General features: G+C 44.8%; 1 protein-coding gene across 1 annotated transcript; it reads left to right on the top strand.

Moving 5' to 3' along the window:
* Positions 1–3,807: 3,807 nt before the first annotated feature.
* On the top strand, positions 3,808–16,529 carry FASTKD5 (FAST kinase domains 5). Its single transcript, XM_040335502.1, has 2 exons — positions 3,808–3,954; positions 14,180–16,529. Exons 1-2 carry the CDS (start codon positions 3,846–3,848, stop codon positions 16,486–16,488), a joined length of 2,418 nt encoding a protein of 805 aa, XP_040191436.1. The 5' UTR covers positions 3,808–3,845; the 3' UTR covers positions 16,489–16,529.
* The last annotated feature ends 2,944 nt before the right edge of the window (positions 16,530–19,473 follow it).

Here is a 19,473-nt window from a genome sequence, read left to right as displayed (position 1 = left end):
CGCACAAATGCTCCCGATGTCTGACCCGATACTTTTTTTTTTTTGCCGAGAGCTGGTGGAGTGCGGGTGGAGAGGGGGCGGAGAGCGGAGCAGAGCAGTCCTCGTGTGGAGGAGAGGAGAGCTGCTGCCGCCGCCGCCTAGTCCCCTAAGACAAAGCCAAGTCCCCCCGCCGCTGCTGACATCTAGTTAATTTGCGCTGGGGGAACACAACAGCTTTCATTTGAATAGCTGTGTGTTCCCCGCCGCGCCTCTCATGTATAGACACTCCCCCTTGCCCAGAAACTTTGAAAGACAGATCACCTGTCCCAGGATTGGACGGGTGATCTGTCTATCAAAGTGCCCGGGCAAGGGGGAGTGTCTATACATGAGAGGCGCGGCGGGGAACACACAGCTATTCAAATGAAAGCTGTTGTGTTCCCCCAGCGCAAATTAACTAGATGTCGGTGTGGGGGGGGGGGTGACTTGGCTTTCTATTAGGGGACACAAGGCTGCATTAGGGACAAAGCTGCATTATGCACAAGGCTGAATTTAGGGACATGGCTGCATTAGGGACATGGCTGCATCAGGGACATGGCTGCATTTAGGGACAAGGCTGCATTTGGGGACACATGGCTGCATTTGGGGACACGAGGCTGCATTTGGGGACACATGGCCGCATTTGGGGACACATGGCTGCATTTAAGGACACATGGCTGCATTTGGGGACACATGGCTGCATTTGGGGACACAAGGCTGCATTTGGGGACACATGGCCGCATTTGGGGACACATGGCTGCATTTAAGGACACATGGCTGCATTTGGGGACACATGGCTGCATTTGGGGACACAAGGCTGCATTTGGGGACACATGGCCGCATTTGGGGACACATGGCCGCATTTGGGGACACGAGGCTGCATTTAAGGACACATGGCTGCATTTGGGGACACAAGGCTGCATTTGGGGACACATGGCCGCATTTGGGGACACATGGCTGCATTTAAGGACACATGGCCGCATTTGGGGACACATGGCTGCATTTAAGGACACATGGCCGCATTTGGGGACACATGGCTGCATTTTTAAAAAAAAGTATCGGTATCGGCGAGTACATGAAAAAAAGTATCGGTATCGACGAGTACATGAAAAAAAGTATCGGTACTTGTACTCGGTCCTAAAAAAGTGCTAATCGGGACAACCCTAATTTTTATAAATGTGAGGTAGTCAACACTGTTGTGAGCTGGGCGAGTGCGCTTATCGGACACGACCCCCCCTGCTGCGCTGAACATTCTTTCGGGCAGGACACTGGATGAGGGGCAAGCCAACAGTTCCATTGCAAATTGTGCAAGCTCTCGCCAGAGGTCAAGCCTGATCACCCAGTAGTCCAGGGGTTCATCACTTCTCAGTGCGTCCACATCGGCCGTTAACTCGATGCAGTCGGACACCTGTCGGTGAAATAAATGCAGTTTTTAAAACTTTTTTTGCAGTGATCCATGTCCCTTGGGGCAGGACCCGGGTCCCCAAACACTTTTTTAGGACAATAACTTCCATATTAGCCTTCAAAATTCGCACTTTTGATTTCTGACGTTAGAGTCCCATAGATTTTAACGGGGTTCGAAAGTTCGCGCAAACTGACGGTGCGTTCGAATGTTCTGATGCGAACCGCACTGGGGGGTGTTCGGCTCATCCCTAGTGCTGATGCACAGATAATATCTACAGTCACTTCCCCTGCATCACCACGGAGGCTATTTCTCCTCCTCTGCATATTTCCTGCAGACTATTGCTCCCAGGACTTCTATCCTCCTGCACAAACTTCACTGTAGATCAATGTCTTTCCTGTCACATCCTCCTATGAGCAAAAAAGGGTCGCTCTGAACAGATTCAATGGCTGGCTATAATAGATGCTGTTAATAGGCCAGAGGCCTACAGTACCTCTCCCCAGTACCTCTCCCCGGTGGTATAGTAATTTAGTAGCATGTTTTGCTTGATGGACTACTGTTCTGACCTGCAAATCCTGCGCCCTCAGGCCGTATCGATTTGACACTTTCCCCACAGCCTCTCCTCTTGCCTGGAACCCAGCTCCTCTGGCATGCCTCATCCAGAAATCCACTGTGTTCCACTCACAGACCTTCTCCTGCCCAGGGTCCATGATGAAGAACTTTATCCGGACACATGTTCCAACAGCTTCTCCAGCCCCTCTGTTCCAGGATACTCCATCCATGACCGTGTAAGGATGGAGCTCCTTCCCAGCTCTCCCAGGCTCTTCCGCTAGGCCCCCCCCCCCCAGATAAGGGTGGGGCTCCTGCTGCTGCCTAATGCTCCATTCTCCATGTCTCCCAGCCGACAACTCCTTCCCAGTAGGCTGAGACCTGAGCTTATATGGGAGGCCTGCCCCCTGCCAATTCCAATTGGGGATTGGTTTTGGGCTCCACTCCAGTCCTGTGCCCTGCCCCTCTTCCAGATCATTCTCCCTGGAAGCAGGGGAGGCCCCCCAGAACTAAAGCACAGGTGGTCACACCCACTGCTACACAAACCACTCCCTGCCCCCAGATCAAAACAAGCAGGCCTAGCCTGGGGCATAGGCCTGCCTAAATTTGCCTGCAATGACAGTTTCCCTAGCAAAGATTCTAGCACCTACCAAGGTGTGCCCAGGCACACCCTAATCGCCCTGTGCTGGGCAGATTCCCCCTGCTGCTTGGCTGCAGAGAAAGCGACCCAGGAATCTCTGTCCTCAGCCCTTTTCTCTGTCTCAAAAATGAAATATCAGGGGCCGTTTAGGCCCCTGAAATCTCACCAAAGCCCCCCCCCCCCCCAATGGTGCTCCTAAAAGATTGTAAAAGAAAATAATGAAAATGTATTGTAAAAAAATATTGTAAAAAAAATAAAAAATAAAAATTGTAAAAAGTAATAATAATAAAAATAATACAATAAAATAATAAAAAAATTTAATAAAAATAAAAAGTAATAATAATAATAAAATAAAAAGTAATAATAAAAAAAATAAAAAGAAACTACTGACAACAGTCCCTGCCCACTGACACCATCAACTGTACTACTGACACTGTCCATTGCCCTACTGCTATATATATATATATATATATACATATATATACATATATATATATATATATATATATATATATATATATATATATATATATATATATATATACACACACACGCATGTGGGTTTGAGCTTTGGGGTGCACACCCTAATGTAATTGGCTGCGCACACCTATGCACCTACCTATGGTAGAGGGTGCTACAGTATAATTTAATTTTAGTCAGGACAGCGCAGTTTGTTTTTATACACACACACCTCTTATGTGTATTTTTTTTATTTTTTTTGGTAAAGGCGAACTATTGATGTTTGAAACCACGAGAAGTTGTCACGTGACCGCAAGTCGCCAGCCCAATCAGCAGCAGCCACGTAACAAGGGGGAGGGGATCCCGTGACATTATATTTGGAAGATGTCATTAATGAAATATGGCTATATTAGGTCAATGATGTCACCACCATCCTCACCCCTTTGTTTTGTAGTCGACTCCACAGGCCTCAGCCATGATCATGCAACAATATCCCACAAATCTGCGCCGCAATGTATGACAAGGTTATATGGATATGCTTTATGATAAAACATACTGCTGAAAAGAAAGGTTTTGTGCTCTCAGCTCTCTTTAATTTGATTGCAAGGCATGCTGAATAACACCCAAAACCAACTCATTTCATCAGCTCTCTGCTGACTCCGCCCACTCTCTGGCAAAGACACTCGGGCCTGCGACTGTAATCTTGGCTCCGCCCACTTACTGGCGGCAGCCTACTTCGGAGCGGCCACGCCCCCCCGGCCAGCAGCGGCTGCGGCGCTTATGGGGAGATCGTTGACGTCATCAGCGTGCGCCGAAGGATTGCGTCTTTCCTCAGTGCATGGAGCCGCGGTGACAGGGGGAAGAACGGAGTGTGTGTTCCCGGTGTCTGGTACGTGTGAGTGCCCTATGTGACCGGGGGAGGGCACGGTGTGGGTCTCTCTGTGAATATTATAGCATGGGGCAGCCTACCTTGGGTCCTTCCATGTCCTCTGTAGGTGGGTGGTGCACTGACATACACTGGGGGCTCATTTACCTGCTGGGTGTGACGAATGGGGCGTGTGCTGGAGGAGAAAATGCTCAGAGAAGCCGTTTTAAAAAACAAAATACAGTACAAGAAAAATTAATTGGGGAGGCCAGGTGGTCGCTGTGGGCTACACTGCTCCTGTGGGCAACGGCGTCTCTTTTGGGCGCTGCGCCTGTCGCTGTGGGCAACGGCGTCTCTTTTGGGCGCTGCGCCTGTCGCTGTGGGCAACGGCGTCTCTTTTGGGAGCTGCGCCTGTCGCTGTGGGCAGCGGCGTCTCTTTTGGGAGCTGCGCCTGTCGCTGTGGGCAGCGGCGTCTCTTTTGGGTGCTGCGCCTGTCGATGTGGGCAGCGGCGTCTCTTTTGGGTGCTGCGCCTGTCGATGTGGGCAGCGGCGTCTCTTTTGGGTGCTGCGCCTGTCGATGTGGGCAGCGGTGTCTCTTTTGGGTGCTGCGCCTGTCGATGTGGGCAGCGGCGTCTCTTTTGGGTGCTGCGCCTGTCGATGTGGGCAGCGGCGTCTCTTTTGGGTGCTGCGCCTGTCGATGTGGGCAGCGGCGTCTCTTTTGGGTGCTGCGCCTGTCGCTGTGGGCAGCGGCGTCACTTTTGGGCGCTGCGCCTGTCGCTAACGGCGTCTCTTTTGTACGCTGAGCCTGTTGCTCTGGGCAACGTTGTCTCTTTTGGGCACCGCTCCTGTCGCTGTGGGCAACACCGTCTTTTTTTTATACGCTGCGCCTGTCGCTGTGGGCAACGCCGTCTCTTTTGTACGCTGAGCCTGTCGCTGTGGGCAACACCGTCTCTTTTGTACGCTGCGCCTGTTACTATAGTCATATCGCCTTTTGGCAGCCCCTCCCTGTAGGCGATCGCCTGGGCTGGGAGCCCACACTTAGAATGAAGACGCCGGCCGGCGCGGGGGGAGGAGCAGAGCCCCGGCCAGTGCGTAGTTGGAACGTGGAGCAGGTAAGTGTATGTTTATTAAAAGCCAGCAGCTACACTTTTTGTAGCTGCTGACTTTTAATAAACATAAAACATGAGTGGAACACCCCTTTAAAGCAACTAGAGCTGCACGATTCTGGCCAAGATGAGAATCACAATATTTTTGCTTTTATAATAAAGATCACGAATCTCACGTTGTGTAAAATCTTTTACATTATACAAAAAAAAAAAAATGTTTACTGTTCAGTTTTTTGTTTTTGATCGCTGTGGGCAACGCCATCTCTTTTGTACGGCGCGCCTGTCGCTGTGGGCAATGCCATCTCTTTTGTACGCCGTGCCTGTCGCTGTGGGCAACGCCATCTTTTTGTACGCTGCGACTTTTGCTGTGGTTTTTGTATGCTGGGCATGTTGCTGTGGGCAACGGCTTTTTTTTTTCTTTTGCACGCTGCGCCTGTTGCTATAGGCATATCCATATTCTTAAAGCAGCTAGAGCTGCACGATTCTGGCCAAGATGAGAATCACTTTTTTGCTTAGAACAGGGGTTGACAAATTTGCTTGGAATCTAGGAGCCAGCTAAAAAAGTTAGGAGCCAGAAAACGCGCCCCGTCCCGACGAGCTTGCGCACAGAAGCGAACACATACGTGAGCAGCGATCGCATATGTAAACGGTGTTCAAACCACACATGTGAGGTATCGCCGCGATTGGTAGAGCGAGAGCAATAATTCTAGCCCTAGACCTCCTCTGTAACTCAAAACATGCAACCTGTAGAATTTTTTTAAACGTCGCTTATGGAGATTTTAAAGGGTAAAAGTTTGTCGCCATTCCACGAGCGGACACAATTTTGAAGCGTGACATGTTGGGTATTAATTTACTCGGCGTAACATTATCTTTCATAATATAAAAAAAATGGGGATAACTTTACTGTTGTCTTATTTTTTAATTAAAAAAAGTGTTATTTTTTCCCAAAAAAGTGCGCTTGTAAGACCGCTGCGCAAATACGGCGTGACAGAAAGTATTGCAACGATCGCCATTTTATTCTCTAGGGTGTTGGGATAAAAAATATATATAATGTTTGGGGGTTCTAATTAGAGGGAAGAAGATGGCAGTGAAAATAGTGAAAAATTACAATAGAATTGCTGTTTAACTTGTAATGCTTAACTTGTAATACCAACGGCCACCACCAGATGGCACCAGCTTACACATCTGGTGGTAATAACTTGTAATACCAACGGCTCACCACCAGATGGCGCCAGCTCACAAAAAAATATATATATTTTTTTTTGCCCCCCCTTTCAAGCCTAGTCGCCAGGACCCTATTTCTAGTCGCCATGGCGACCTGGCGCCCGGGATTTGTCGAGCCCTGGCTTAGAATAAAGATCACGATTCTCGTGACGTAAAATCTTTCACATGATACAAAAAAAATTGGGCTAACTTTAGTGGTTAGTATTTTTAATTCATTAAAGTAATTTTTTCCCCAAAAATTGCATTTGAAAGACCGCTGTGCAAATACAGTGTGACATAAAATATTGCAACAACCACCATTCTATTCAATAGGGTCTTTGCTAAATAATAACAATAAAAAAATGTTATATAACTAAATTAAAAAAAAACATTTTTTTTAGCTTGAAAACAACGGTCAGAGAAAGGTTTAGTGTTTAACCGGTTCCCGACCGCCGCATCTATATGTACGTCCACAGAATGGCACGTACAGGCATATGGGCGTACATGTACGTCCCCGCCTTTCCGCGGGTCGGGGGTCCGATCAGGACCCCCACCCGGTACATGCGGCAGTCGGAAACCCGCGGGGAGCGATCCGGGACGAGGGTGCGGTTTCTAGCCACCCCCCCGAGATCGCTCCCCGGAGCTGAAGAACCGGGAGAGCCGTATGTAAACACGGCTTCCCCGTGCATCGATCGTGTCACCGATGCATCGATCGTGTCCTCTCTTTTATAGGGAGACTCGATCGATGACGTCAGACCTACAGCCACACCCCCCTACAGTTGTAAACACACACTAGGTGAACCCTAACTCCTACAGCGCCCCCTGTGGTTAACTCCCAAACTGCAACTGTCATTTTCACAATAAACAATGCAATTTAAATGCATTTTTTGCTGTGAAAATTACAATGGTCCCAAAAATGTGTCAAAATTGTCCGAAGTGTCCGCCTTAATGTCGCAGTCATGAAAAAAATCGTTGATCGCCGCCATTAGTAGTAAAAAAAAAAAAAAAAATTAATAAAAATGCAATAAAACTATCCCCTATTTTGTAAACGCTATAAATTTTGCGCAAACCAATCGATAAACGCTCATTGCGTTTTTTTTTAACCAAAAATAGGTAGAAGAATACATATCGGCCTAAACTGAGGTAAAAAAATTGTTTTATATATGTTTTTGGGGGATATTTATTATAGCAAAAAGTTAAAAATATTGCATTTTTAAAAAAATTGTCGCTCTATTTTTGTTTTATAGAGCAAAAAATAAAAACCGCAGAGGTGATCAAATTCCACCAAAAGAAAGCTCTATTTGTGGGGAAAAAAGGACGCCAATTTTGTTTGGGAGCCACGTCGCACGACCGCGTAATTGTCTGTTAAAGCGACGCTGTGCCGAATCACAAAACCTGGCCTGGGCATTTAGCTGCCTAAAGGTCCGGGGCTTAAGTGGTTAAAGCAGAGCTCCACCCTAAAGTGGAACTTCCACTCATCGGAGCCCTCCCCCCTCCGGTGTCACATTTGACACCTTTCAGGGGGGTGCAGATACCTGTCAGACAGGTATTTGCACCCACTTCCGGGAGTCCTCACTTCCCATCTCGTTGTGTTCTGGGAAACACTCGGCTCCAAGGACACAACGGGGATCAGTGAGGACGGCGCTGCGCGACTTGCGCATGTGCCATACGGAATCTGCCAGTGAAGCCGCAGAGCTTCACTTCCTGATTCCCTCACTGAGGATGGCGGGGGGGGGCAGCAGATAGACGAGTGATTGCTCGTCTTCTGCAGACATCGCTGGACTCCAGGACAGGTAAGTGTCCTAATCTTAAAAGTCAGCAGCTGCAGTATTTGTAGCTGCTGGCTTTAAATATATTTTTATTTATTTTTTACAACGGAGCTCTGCTTTAAGTGGTTACACTTTCCTAATTTAGATACAGAAGTCTATTCCTTTTGATGTAAAAGACAAATTGTTACAATGTTTGGACTTAACTTTCCACCGATAAAGAATGTTGTGATACTTGGTGGATTGCCCTGATTTTTTTCTTCCTTTCTTTTGATGGCTGAGAGCAGAAAGAATTCTCTGCATACAAAAGATCGGGAAATACTTTGTCAAGATCACAACGGTGCGATAACGATTCTTGACAATTAATCGCGTAGCTCTAAAAGTAGCCGATTAAATCCTACGAAAAGTGCTACCTGCAAATTCCTATGAGTAAGACCCCTTTCACACTGGGGCGTTTTTCTAGCGTTTTTCAGGCCCTTTTTGGCATTAAAAATAAGCATGTAAAGCGCCTGAAAGAAGCCTACTCTGCAATCCCAATGTGAAAGCCTGAGTGCTTTCAGAGCACTTTCACACTGCCAGCGCCCGAAAAACGCTGGTAATGCGCCGCTAAGACCCCTTTCATACTGGGGTGTTTTTCAGGTGCTCTGGCGTTAAAAAGCGGTGCTTTAGTAGAGATGTATTCAACGCTCCTAATGCGCTGCAAAGAAGCTGCTTGCAGGACTTTTTTTGATGCCCTGCCAGCGCAGCGCCTCAGTGTGAAAGCACTTGGGTTTTCACATTGGGATTGCAGATGCAGCTTCTTTCAGGCGCTTTACAGTCGCTTCTTTTAACGCTAAAGCGCCTGAAAAACGTCCCAGTGTGAAAGGGGTATACGAGCGAAATACTGCTAAGTCGGCTTTAAATGATTCCAATGGTGCCAATGACAAAAAGAAAAGGACGTTTTATTTAGATCAGAACGATAAACATGTAAAAAGCGTAGTCGGTGGAAAACCACGCCTCATGGATGGCAAAGAGCAGACAGCGTGAACCAACATTGGATGGATACCTGATACAAGCCGTGGAAGATGGTGAGTGCTGCAGTGTGAGAAGTTAGGCCGCTTGTCTAGCGTGTCACTGCAGCCCGCTGGGTGGTGGGATGGCTGCAGAGTGGGCCATGCAGCGTACCGAATGGCTCGGAGACCGGGCTGCAAGCCACAAGTGTGTAACCGCTTGTCGGAAGGTGTGGGAAACGGCCCACCACAAGCTTTGCGGACAGTGAACCAGACGCCTGAGTGTGACGTCACTCGGGAGAACGCAGATCCAAACCGAGGTGTACAGGAATAACGAATGGAACGCAAGCTGCGAGGAGAGTGTGGTCACCTGTGACTTGACAAAGGGCCACGCCCGAAACGCGTCATCAAGGTGAAGCTTCTGCCTCTCCACAATCTCCTTGCAGCTTGCGTTCCATTCATTGTTCCGGTACTGTACACCACGCCTCGGTTTGGATCTGCGTTTTTTTTTTTTTTTTTTTTTATTGCATTTTAGTGTAAATATGAGATCTGAAGTCTTTTTGACCCCCAGATCTCATTTTTAAGAGGTCCTGTCATGCTTTTTTTTTCTATTACAAGGGATGTTTACATTCCTTGTGATAGGAATAAAAGTGACGCAATTTTTTTTTTAAAAGGACAGTGTCAGAATAAAAAATAAAAAAAAAAGTGGGGGGGGGGACTTAAAGAGCCCTGTCCCACCGAGCTCGCATCCAAAAGCGAGTGCATACGCGAGCAGCGCCCGCATATGAAAATGGTGTTCAAACCACACATGTGAGGTATCGCCGCGATTGGTAGAGTGAGAGCAACAATTCTAGCCCTAGATCTCCTCTGTAACTCAAAACTGGTAACCTGTAGAAGTTTTTAAATGTCGCCTATGTAGATTTTTTTAAGGGGAAAAGTTTGTCACAAATCCCACGAGCAGGCGCGACTTTGAAGCGTGACATGATGGATATCAATTTACTCGGCGTAACATTATTTTTCACAGTGTTAAGAAAAAAATTGGGTTAACTTTACTGTTGTCTTTTTTTTTTTATATATAAAAAAAAAAGTGTACTTGTAAGACCGCTGCGCAAATATGGAGTGACAGAAAATTTTGTAACGACCGCCATTTTATTCTCTAGGATGTTAGAAAAAAAAAAAACACATTATAATGTTTGGGGGTTCTAAGTAATTTTCTAGCAAAACAAATGATTTTAAATGGTAAACAACAAATCTCAAAAAGAGGCACATTCCGCCGCATGTACATATACGTCGACAAAATGGCACGGACAGGCAGAACGATGTGCCCGCACGTCGCTGCCTTTGCGCGGGTCGGGGGTCCGATCGGGACCCCCCCCCCCCGGTACATGCGGCGGTCGGTAAGCCTCAGGGAGCAATCCGGGACGAGGGCGCGGCTATTCGTTTCTAGCCGCCCCCTCGCGATCGTTCCCCGGAGCTGAAGAACGGGGAGAGCCGTATGTAAACACGGCTTCCCCGTGCTTCACTGTGGCGGCGTATCGATCTTGTCATCCCTTTTATAGGGAGACACAATCGATGACGTCAGACCTACAGCCACACCCCCCTACAGTTGTAAACACACACTAGGTGAAGCATAACTCCTTGAGCGCCCCCTGTGGTTAACTCCCAAACTGCAACTGTCATTTTCACAATAAACAATGCAATTTAAATGCATTTTTTGCTGTGAAAATGACAATGGTCCCAAAAATTTGTCAAAATTTGTCAAGATTGTTTTGCAGTCACAAAAAAAATCGCTGATCGCCACCATTAGTAGTAAAAAAAAAAAAAAAAATTAAAATGCAATAAAACTATCCCCTATTTTGTAAACGCTATAAATTTTGCGCAAACCAATCGATAAACACTTATTGCGATTTTTTAACCAAAAATAGGTAGAAGAATACGTATCGGCCTAAACTGAGGAAAAAAAATGTATATATGTTTTTGGGGGATATTTATTATAGCAAAAAGTAAAAAATATTGCATTTTTTTCAAAATTGTCGCTCTATTTTTGTTTATAGCGCAAAAAATAAAAACCGCAGAGGTGATCAAATACCACCAAAAAAAAGCTCTATTTGTGGGAAAAAAAGGACGTCAATTTTGTTTGGAGCCACATCGCACGACCGCGCAATTGTCTGTTAAAGCGACGCAGTGCCGAATCGCAAAACCTGGCCTTGGCATTTAGCTGCCTAAAGGTCCAGGGCTTAAGTGGTTAAAGTGCGTTTAAAAAAAAAAACAACACTCGCCATTTTATTCTCTAGGGCCTCGGCTGGTGTACGTGCACCACGGGCAGGGGGTACGCAGAGTTCTCTGTCCCCCGAGTCCTGACACACACACACGCGCTCCCCGGCCGTTTGCTGTAGCGTGGGACTGTGCTACCAACAGGGAAGCAGTCCATCCCGTGGGGGGGTGTCAGGACTCCTGGCAGCTGCCGCCGATCTGTCAATGGAATGGCCCCCTTTGCGCTGCCTAAAACACGTTTCCCCGGCCAAGGGCTTACTGACCAGGGGCGGCCCCATGTCCTTCCGGCTCCTCACCCTCTCCAGGGCGACTCAGATGTCCTGCCTACCATGTGTGTAGATGCCTGCTGCTTACTTTTTTTTTGTTTGTTTTTTTTGGACAATTTGTTGTTGGGCAGATTAAAAAACACAAATTGTGGCAAAAATGCATTACATGCTTTTCTGCAGCTTCTCCATTGAAGTCTATTGAACAAAAAAAAAAAATAGAACCGTTTTTGCATTAAAAAGTCCTTGCCCTTTCCAAATACGCAGCAGGTGAAAAAAGCATGGATGTGAACCATGATAGGAAACCATGTAAATGAACTGTAGTGAGTTTCTGCAAAAAGCACCAAAAAACAGAAGTGTGACCCAGGCCTGAGGCAGGGGTTGACAAATTTGCTTGGAATCTAAGAGCCAGCTAAAAAAGTTAGGAGCCAGAAAACGCGCCCCTTCCCGTCGAGCTTGCGCGCAGAAGCGAACACATACGTGAGCAGCGCCCGCATATGTAAACGGTGTTCAAACCACACATGTGAGGTATCACCGCTATTGGTAGAGCGAGAGCAATAATTCTAGCCCTAGACCTCCTCTGTAACTCAAAACATGCAACCTGTAGATTTTTTTAAACGTCGCCTATGAAGATTTTAAAGGGTAAAGGTTTGTCGGCATTCCACGAGCGGACGCAATTTTGAAGCGTGACATGTTGGGTATGAATTTACTCTGCGTAACATTATCTTTCATAATATAAAAAAAAATGGGGATAACTTTACTGTTTTATTTTTTAATTAAAAAAAGTGTAATTTTTTCCCAAAAAAAGTGCACTTGTAAGACCGCTGCGCAAATACGGCATGACAGAAAGTATTGCAACGATCGCCATTTTATTCTCTAGGGTGTTAGGATAAAAAATATATATAAATGTTTGGGGGTTCTAATTAGAGGGAAGAAGATGGCAGTGAAAATAGTGAAAAATTACCGTATTTATCGCGGTATAACGCGCTCCCGCGTATACCGCGCACCCCTAAAGTGGCCCCCAATCCTGTGGGAAAAGTTTTTTTGTACTTGCAGTTTTGGTGTCTTGCGCGGCGGCCTCGTCGGGTCCGGCGTCCTTCTGCGGCGGGTCCGGCGTCCTTCTGCGGCGGGTCCGGCGTCCTTCTGCGGCGGGTCCGGTGTCCTCTTCGGCGTCCTTCTGCGGCGTCCTCGCGTCCTTCCCGCCACGAGTTTGAATACCGCGCCGGCATATACCGAGCGCAGTACACTCGTGAATCTTCGGGCAGGCTCGGCAACTGTCGCGCTGACGTCCTGTACGTACAGGACGTCAGTGCGAGAGGCGCCGAGACTGCCCGAAGATTCACGAGTGTACTGCGCTCGGTATATGCCGGCGCAGTATTCAAACTCGTGGCGGGAAAGCGCGTATCGGCGTATATCGCGCACCCACGATTTTGCCCTGATTTTCAGGGCAAAATAGTGCGCGGTATACGCCGATAAATACGGTACATTCGAATTGCTGTTTAACTTGTAATGCTTAACTTGTAATACCAACTGCTCACCACCAGATGTAGTAACATAATGGGGTTAAAACTAAAATGAATACAAAAAGAGCAAATCGCTACTGTAAGGTGTACCTTTTTTTACTGTGGGACAGTGAAAGTAATATTTACCGTAGTGATTTGCTCTTTTTGTACTACCGTATAAAGGGATATTTTTTTTTCTTTAACCCCATTATGTTACTGGCTGATAGATTTATGAAAATGGTAACTGTTTAAGTTCATAATCGATTAGTTTTTTCCGGCCCTACAAAAATGGAAATATTGCAGAATATACAGCCTCGTGCTACACAACTAAGCTCCATTTCATGCTGAATAAACTCAATTGTTAATGTATCCTAAATAGAATACTATCTTTAGATTTTTACTCCAAGAGCATTTTATGAAAGCGGTGGTTCCCCTAAAAATAAGTGGCGGTGGGAACGAATATATCAAACGGTATGTACGGACGTTTTTTTTTTTAATAAAACCAGCCGATTCTAATCGTAATTAATTTGGGAAAAGCAATGTTAAAAGTTTATTTTTAGGGGAACCACCGCTTTAAGATTATATTTGATACAAATCAAAAATCCTGAATTTTTTTTTTTTTAGTTGAAAAATAAAAAAACATTGATTTATATCCACCTTGACATTAAATCAGGCCTACCAATTTGTATTACTATTGGATAGAGTTGGGGAGGTTTTCACCATCTGTCATTGCTGATGTCTTTTAAAAATACTTGATAATACTTGACTCTGAGTCTGATATTTATATATATTTATATATATAATATATATATATATATATATATATATATATATATATATATTGTTTTGAAACAAGATAACATGAAAATTATGGTGTATAACCAAACTGAGCTTTATTGGAGACTTTCAATGGACGCCTCTGTTCACCATCTTCCATATTTGTCCTCTCTGACAAGTTTCTGAAATGCTTTTAAATCCGAACAATACCAATATCTAAATACTTCTTACCATAGAGTTTGTGGATTATAACTCTTGACAAGCAAGATCTTTCAGACTTGTATTTTTTTTTTTTTTTTACGATAAAGACTACATTAATTTTTATTCATGGCGGACACTCATCTGCATTCTTCATCTGCCCTTTTTCAGTAATCGAAGGTGACCCCGTGGGATTCATGGCTGCTGTCTTCTACCGAAGATTACAAAGAGTGGTTTTCCAGGCGCCTGCCGTCTCAACATCTAAATGGGCATGGAGTAAATCTCCTGTTCAACTTGGAAGAAGTTACCTTTTTCATTCGACCAGCGATGCTAACCGAAAGGAGAAGGGTCATCGGGAGTCTCCAGATACTAATGAAGCTACTACATATGCCGCTCAAGTAACTGACTATGACGAAAATGAAGTTTATTCCTTCGATGATTACCAAGAACGCGTTTCTGTACCACCAAAAAAGAAGTATGCTACTAGCCCGCGGTTTTTACTCAAAAATAAAAAGATAAACTTGAACCTAGATCACAGAGAGACACCTAGATCTCAAAAACCTCATAAGAGCAGTTTGTATGAGGCTTTAGAAACGTATAATACTAAGCAAGATCCCAGGGCTTTTCAGCAGCATAGACCAGAATACAAATCGATGTGCTACAACTCCAAGTGTCTTATGGAAACCTCCACTGAGGAAGCTGAGGGCATTCTGAAAAGAGTTACTGATGGCCTCACAGCCAGTGAAGTTTCAGAATTCTTCGAAAAACTTAGTTATTTACCTAAAGTAAAACTGAGATCTATTAAAACAAACGCACAATTGGATATGCTCTGCAACTGCAGCATTTCAAACCTTCGCTTGTACACAAACTCAGAAATCGTCAGGATTCTTGGTGCTCTTGTACGTTTTGAAATGTACACAAGCCCCTCCATGCTAAAAAAATTCGAGCAAGAGGTTTGTCTTAGGGTATGGACTTTATCTACCAATGAGTTGTTAATCGTGGCAGATAGTTTTAGGTATATGAGTTTTAGCGTGCCAAAGTTCTTGGACATCATGTACAGCTGTATGCAGCTACGTTGTTTGGACTTAAGCTTGCCCCAGTTAATGCAGTTGATATATGTTGTCGGTGAGGGGAGGCAGGCGCCACAGGAATTACTAGAGAAAATTGAGGCAATGGTTCTGAAATATATAACATCCCTTAACATCGAAGAAATCGGTACGGTCTGTCTTGGGTTTTTTAAAACTGGCAATGGATTATCAGAACACCTCATGAATCGATTTGGCGATATCTTGATAGAAAATTTAGAGCAAATGAGCAATTACGCCTTAGTGAGTGTGCTTAAAATGTTCCGTTTCACCCGTGTAGGCCATATCAAGTTTTTTAATCAAGTTGGAAAAGATGCCTCTAAACGCGTGCCGGAAATGACAATGCAGGGGATCATGCACTATGTCTTGACCTTTGCTTCAATGCACATACTTAATGAGGACCTCATGGATGCTGTAGCCTTGGCTATCCCCGACAGGGTTTCTTACTGCAGGAGCAAAGACCTTGCCAAGTTCTTGTGGTCTTTTGGTGTCCTCAAATATGAACCACCTAATTCCGACGTCTTCTACTCTGTTTTTATCAACCAAATCCATAGAAATCTGGAGGAATTTGAAAGATTTCCTGAGCACTTCCTTACTTGCTTGTTGGGGCTTGCCTTCTGTCAACAATTTCCACTCCATCTGATCGATTTCGCCTTGAATAAGAATTTTGTCATGCAGTCAAATAAGCTAAGTATGTCCGAACTTAAAAAGGACCTCTTTACTATTGCTGTTACTGTGGAAATAGAATGCCCTCAATACACTGGTAATGCCATCTCATCAGAATTTCGCAAAGAAATGACGGACATGCTTGTGGAACTTTCCACCCTTGAAATTTACACAAGAGAAGAAGTGATTGAAGCTGGAATGTTGTTGCCGATAGTTTTGGGTGGACAGCAGTATGTAAAGGAACATATGATTTTGCCTCATACAAGATCCAAAGATTTTGAAGTCCACTTGGATGTGAATAGAAAGCCTGTTGCTATTAATTCTGTTATTGAGGAGCTTGACCAAACTTTCATTAAATACCGTCATGTTAAAATCAGTGATGACCTCATAAGTAAGTTAACAAATGCCAGCTCAAAGAATAGTGACGTCGTGAATCCCAACATTGTTGAGGACTTGTCGATGAACTGTCCAGAGGAGAAGAATGAAGATCCACCTAGCCAATCTGAGGTTACCAAGTTGGCTATCCAGGTTACCAACCGCAATCAGTACCGCTACGGTTCCAAACAACTTTTGGGGCTCCACGCTTTGAAAAGACGTCAGCTGCGTAAGCTGGGATACGTAGTGGTCGAAGTTCCCTTTTGGGAATGGTTTCCTCTTGTTAATTGTACGCGATCAGAAAAGCTGGCCTACTTGCACCATAAAGTGTTTAGCTCTGTTCAGGTTAAATGATGGAGACTTTTGTGTTCAATAAAATGGTTTATATTGTAGTACGGTGATCGTATGTCTAGCATTACTTAAAATATGAACGTTTGATTTCCCACGCCTTATTTGGTTTGCATGTGTAAGTAAGAAAGTTCTAATTTTATGTTAAAGCGGAGTTCCAGCCTCTTTTATGTTTAAAAGTCAGCAGCTACAAAAAGTATAGCTGCTGACTTTTAATAAAGACACGTACCTGTTCCACGGTCCAGCGATTCTGCCGCACGGAGCGTCGCTCCTCTCCTCGGCTTCTCAATTCACATTCTGGGCACTCGGCCGTGACAGCTTTCGGCTTCACGGCTGGGCACACACTGCACATGCACGAGTCGCGATGCGCTTCCCGAATGGACAGGCGATCTGGGACCTGTAACGTGTCCCAGGAGATCGCCTAGAGCACAGGTGTCAAACACAAGGACCGCGGGCCGAATGCGGCCCTCCATGCCATTTCATGTGGCCCTCGCATCTCTTCAGCTAGCGGAGAGCTCCAGCCCTCCTCTGGTCCTCCTCCAGACCCTTGCTTTCAAGCAATGCATCCAGCTTCTTCCCAGCAGCAGCATAAGGTAAGGGGGATGCACTGTGATGTAAGGGAGAGTGGGGAACTCAACTTCTGTTGGTGGCATGGCTCTTGACATCTAATGTAAGGAGAGGGGATGCCCCCCCCCCCCTCTAAAAAATGATATGCCAAATGTGGCATGTAAGGGGCCTAGGAGTGCTTAAAGCGGAAGTTCCATTTTTTTTGTGGAAAATCGCTTTAAAGTGACACTAAAGGTTCCCGTTTTATTTAAAACAAAAAAAATGTCATACTTGCCTCTACTGTACAGTTCGTTTTTGCACAGAGTGGCCCCCGATCCTCCTCCTTCTGGGGTCCCACGGCGGCTCCTTCCTGCATTAGATAACACCCTTTGAGAAGCTCTCTCCTGAGGGGGTTACCTTGCGGGCGTGCTCTTGAGTCACACTCGGCGTCTATGGACGCCAAGTGTATGACTCGGCCCCGGCGCCCGTGTCATTGGATTTGATTGACAGCAGTGGGACCCAATGGCTGTGCTGCTATAAATCTATCCAATCAAAGCCGAGACTCCAAGGAGAGAAGGATGGCGGGAACGCGCCCACGGAAATTCGGGGCTCAGGTAAGTAAAACGGGGGGCTGGACACTGCAAGGTGTTTCACCTTAATGCATCCAAAACATGAAGGTTTACAACCCCTTAAGTCTCTCTCCATTGACATTCCTCCCTCTTTCCCAAGAAAATCATGGGCCGGTTATATCACTGCAGAAGTAGAGCTCCAGTACCTGGAGTGAAATAATTTGGCCTCGTTGGATAAGTAGATTTTGGGCCTCGTTCACATGGGCTGTATGCATCTGTACCCTGTGTGAGGGCTGTATGCTTTCACAGGGATTCACGGGTGTTCTGTGCGTCCTAGTGCAGGCAGTTCCATTGCTGTCCTATAGCTGTCAATTGAGATGCAGAAGCTGCACGGACACAGCCGCTGCTCCAAATCTGACATGCGTGCGGTATAGACGACCCCAAACGCATGCTGTCTGCACTTGGGGCTTTGCACCTGCACAGATGTACATTCAGAGCAGTCGCTGTGTCCGTGCAGCTGCTACATCTCTATTAACAGCTATGGGAATGCACGGAACACGCGCGCGTGCGCATATACACAGCCCTCACGTGGGTACAGACGCATACAGCCTATGTGAACAAGGCCTCTGGCCCTATTCATATCCGGGTTAAAAACAGGCGGTGAGAAGGCGTCACATCACATCCTCACTGCCTTTTGGTAGCCCCTGGAGAGTGATTCTAATGTGAGTGTGTGTTTGCGTGTTGTTTTTTTTTTTTTTTTTTTTCTGACCAAGCGTGTATAAAAATTGCGGCAAGCAGGATTTTTTACACTGCAACAGAATTCACAACAACCCAGTGTGAACACATACATAGAATTTAAAGGGATGCAATTTTTCTTCAGCTTCTTTTTTTTTTTGTGGAGCAGACATTCTGCGCTTACTACAGATGTCCAGCAGGTGGCGCTACAGCTCTGCATTACATCTGCTTTAATCAGTGGCTGAATCATTTGACATTCACAAGATCAGTATTATATAACATTGCTTACCTATGCTTACCTATAGAAATTTTTATTGAGCACTGTGTGCAGTAGTGCCTGTGACTGAGAACCGTGACCCCAGCCTTCCTCCACGCTATATTATTAATGTAATGCCAACAGTTTGTTGGTGCTTTACAACATGAAGGCAGACATTATAGTTACAATTTGATACAGGATGAATCCGAGGGCCCTGCTTGTTGGAGCTTACAATCTACAATGAATCCCTCCGTCCACAAGAAAATGGGGAAAATAAATAAATAATTATTTTTATATATATATATATATATATATATATATATATATATATATATATATATATATATATATATATATATATATATATATATATATATATATATATATATATATATATATATATATATATATATATATATATATATATATATATATATATATATATATATATATATATATATATATATATATATATATACATATATATATACATATATATATATATATATATATATACATATACATATATATATATACATATATATATATATATATATATATATATATACATATATATATATACATATATATATATACATATATATATATATACATACATACATACATACATACATACATACACATAGAATACTGATAAGATTCTTTACACAGAGGCTTGGTGGGTCTAGATTGGCATGATAGGCAGCTTGCTGCAGCCGCCTGCCATTGCATGCTGTTGCTGATTCTGTGATCTACTGTACCAGGACCCTCAAATTTTTTTCCTTATTCAATTTCCCCAGAGGTCCCCCCCCCCCCAAGGACGTAACTTGTCCTCATGTTTTTAGCTCAAAAGTGCATTAATTGATATTTTTCAATATTAAACCT

This window comes from Rana temporaria, chromosome 1, assembly GCF_905171775.1.
Source record: "Rana temporaria chromosome 1, aRanTem1.1, whole genome shotgun sequence".
Classification (NCBI taxonomy): domain Eukaryota; kingdom Metazoa; phylum Chordata; class Amphibia; order Anura; family Ranidae; genus Rana; species Rana temporaria.
Note: the sequence above shows the minus strand (reverse complement) of the source record. Positions and strands in the feature narration are given on the sequence as shown.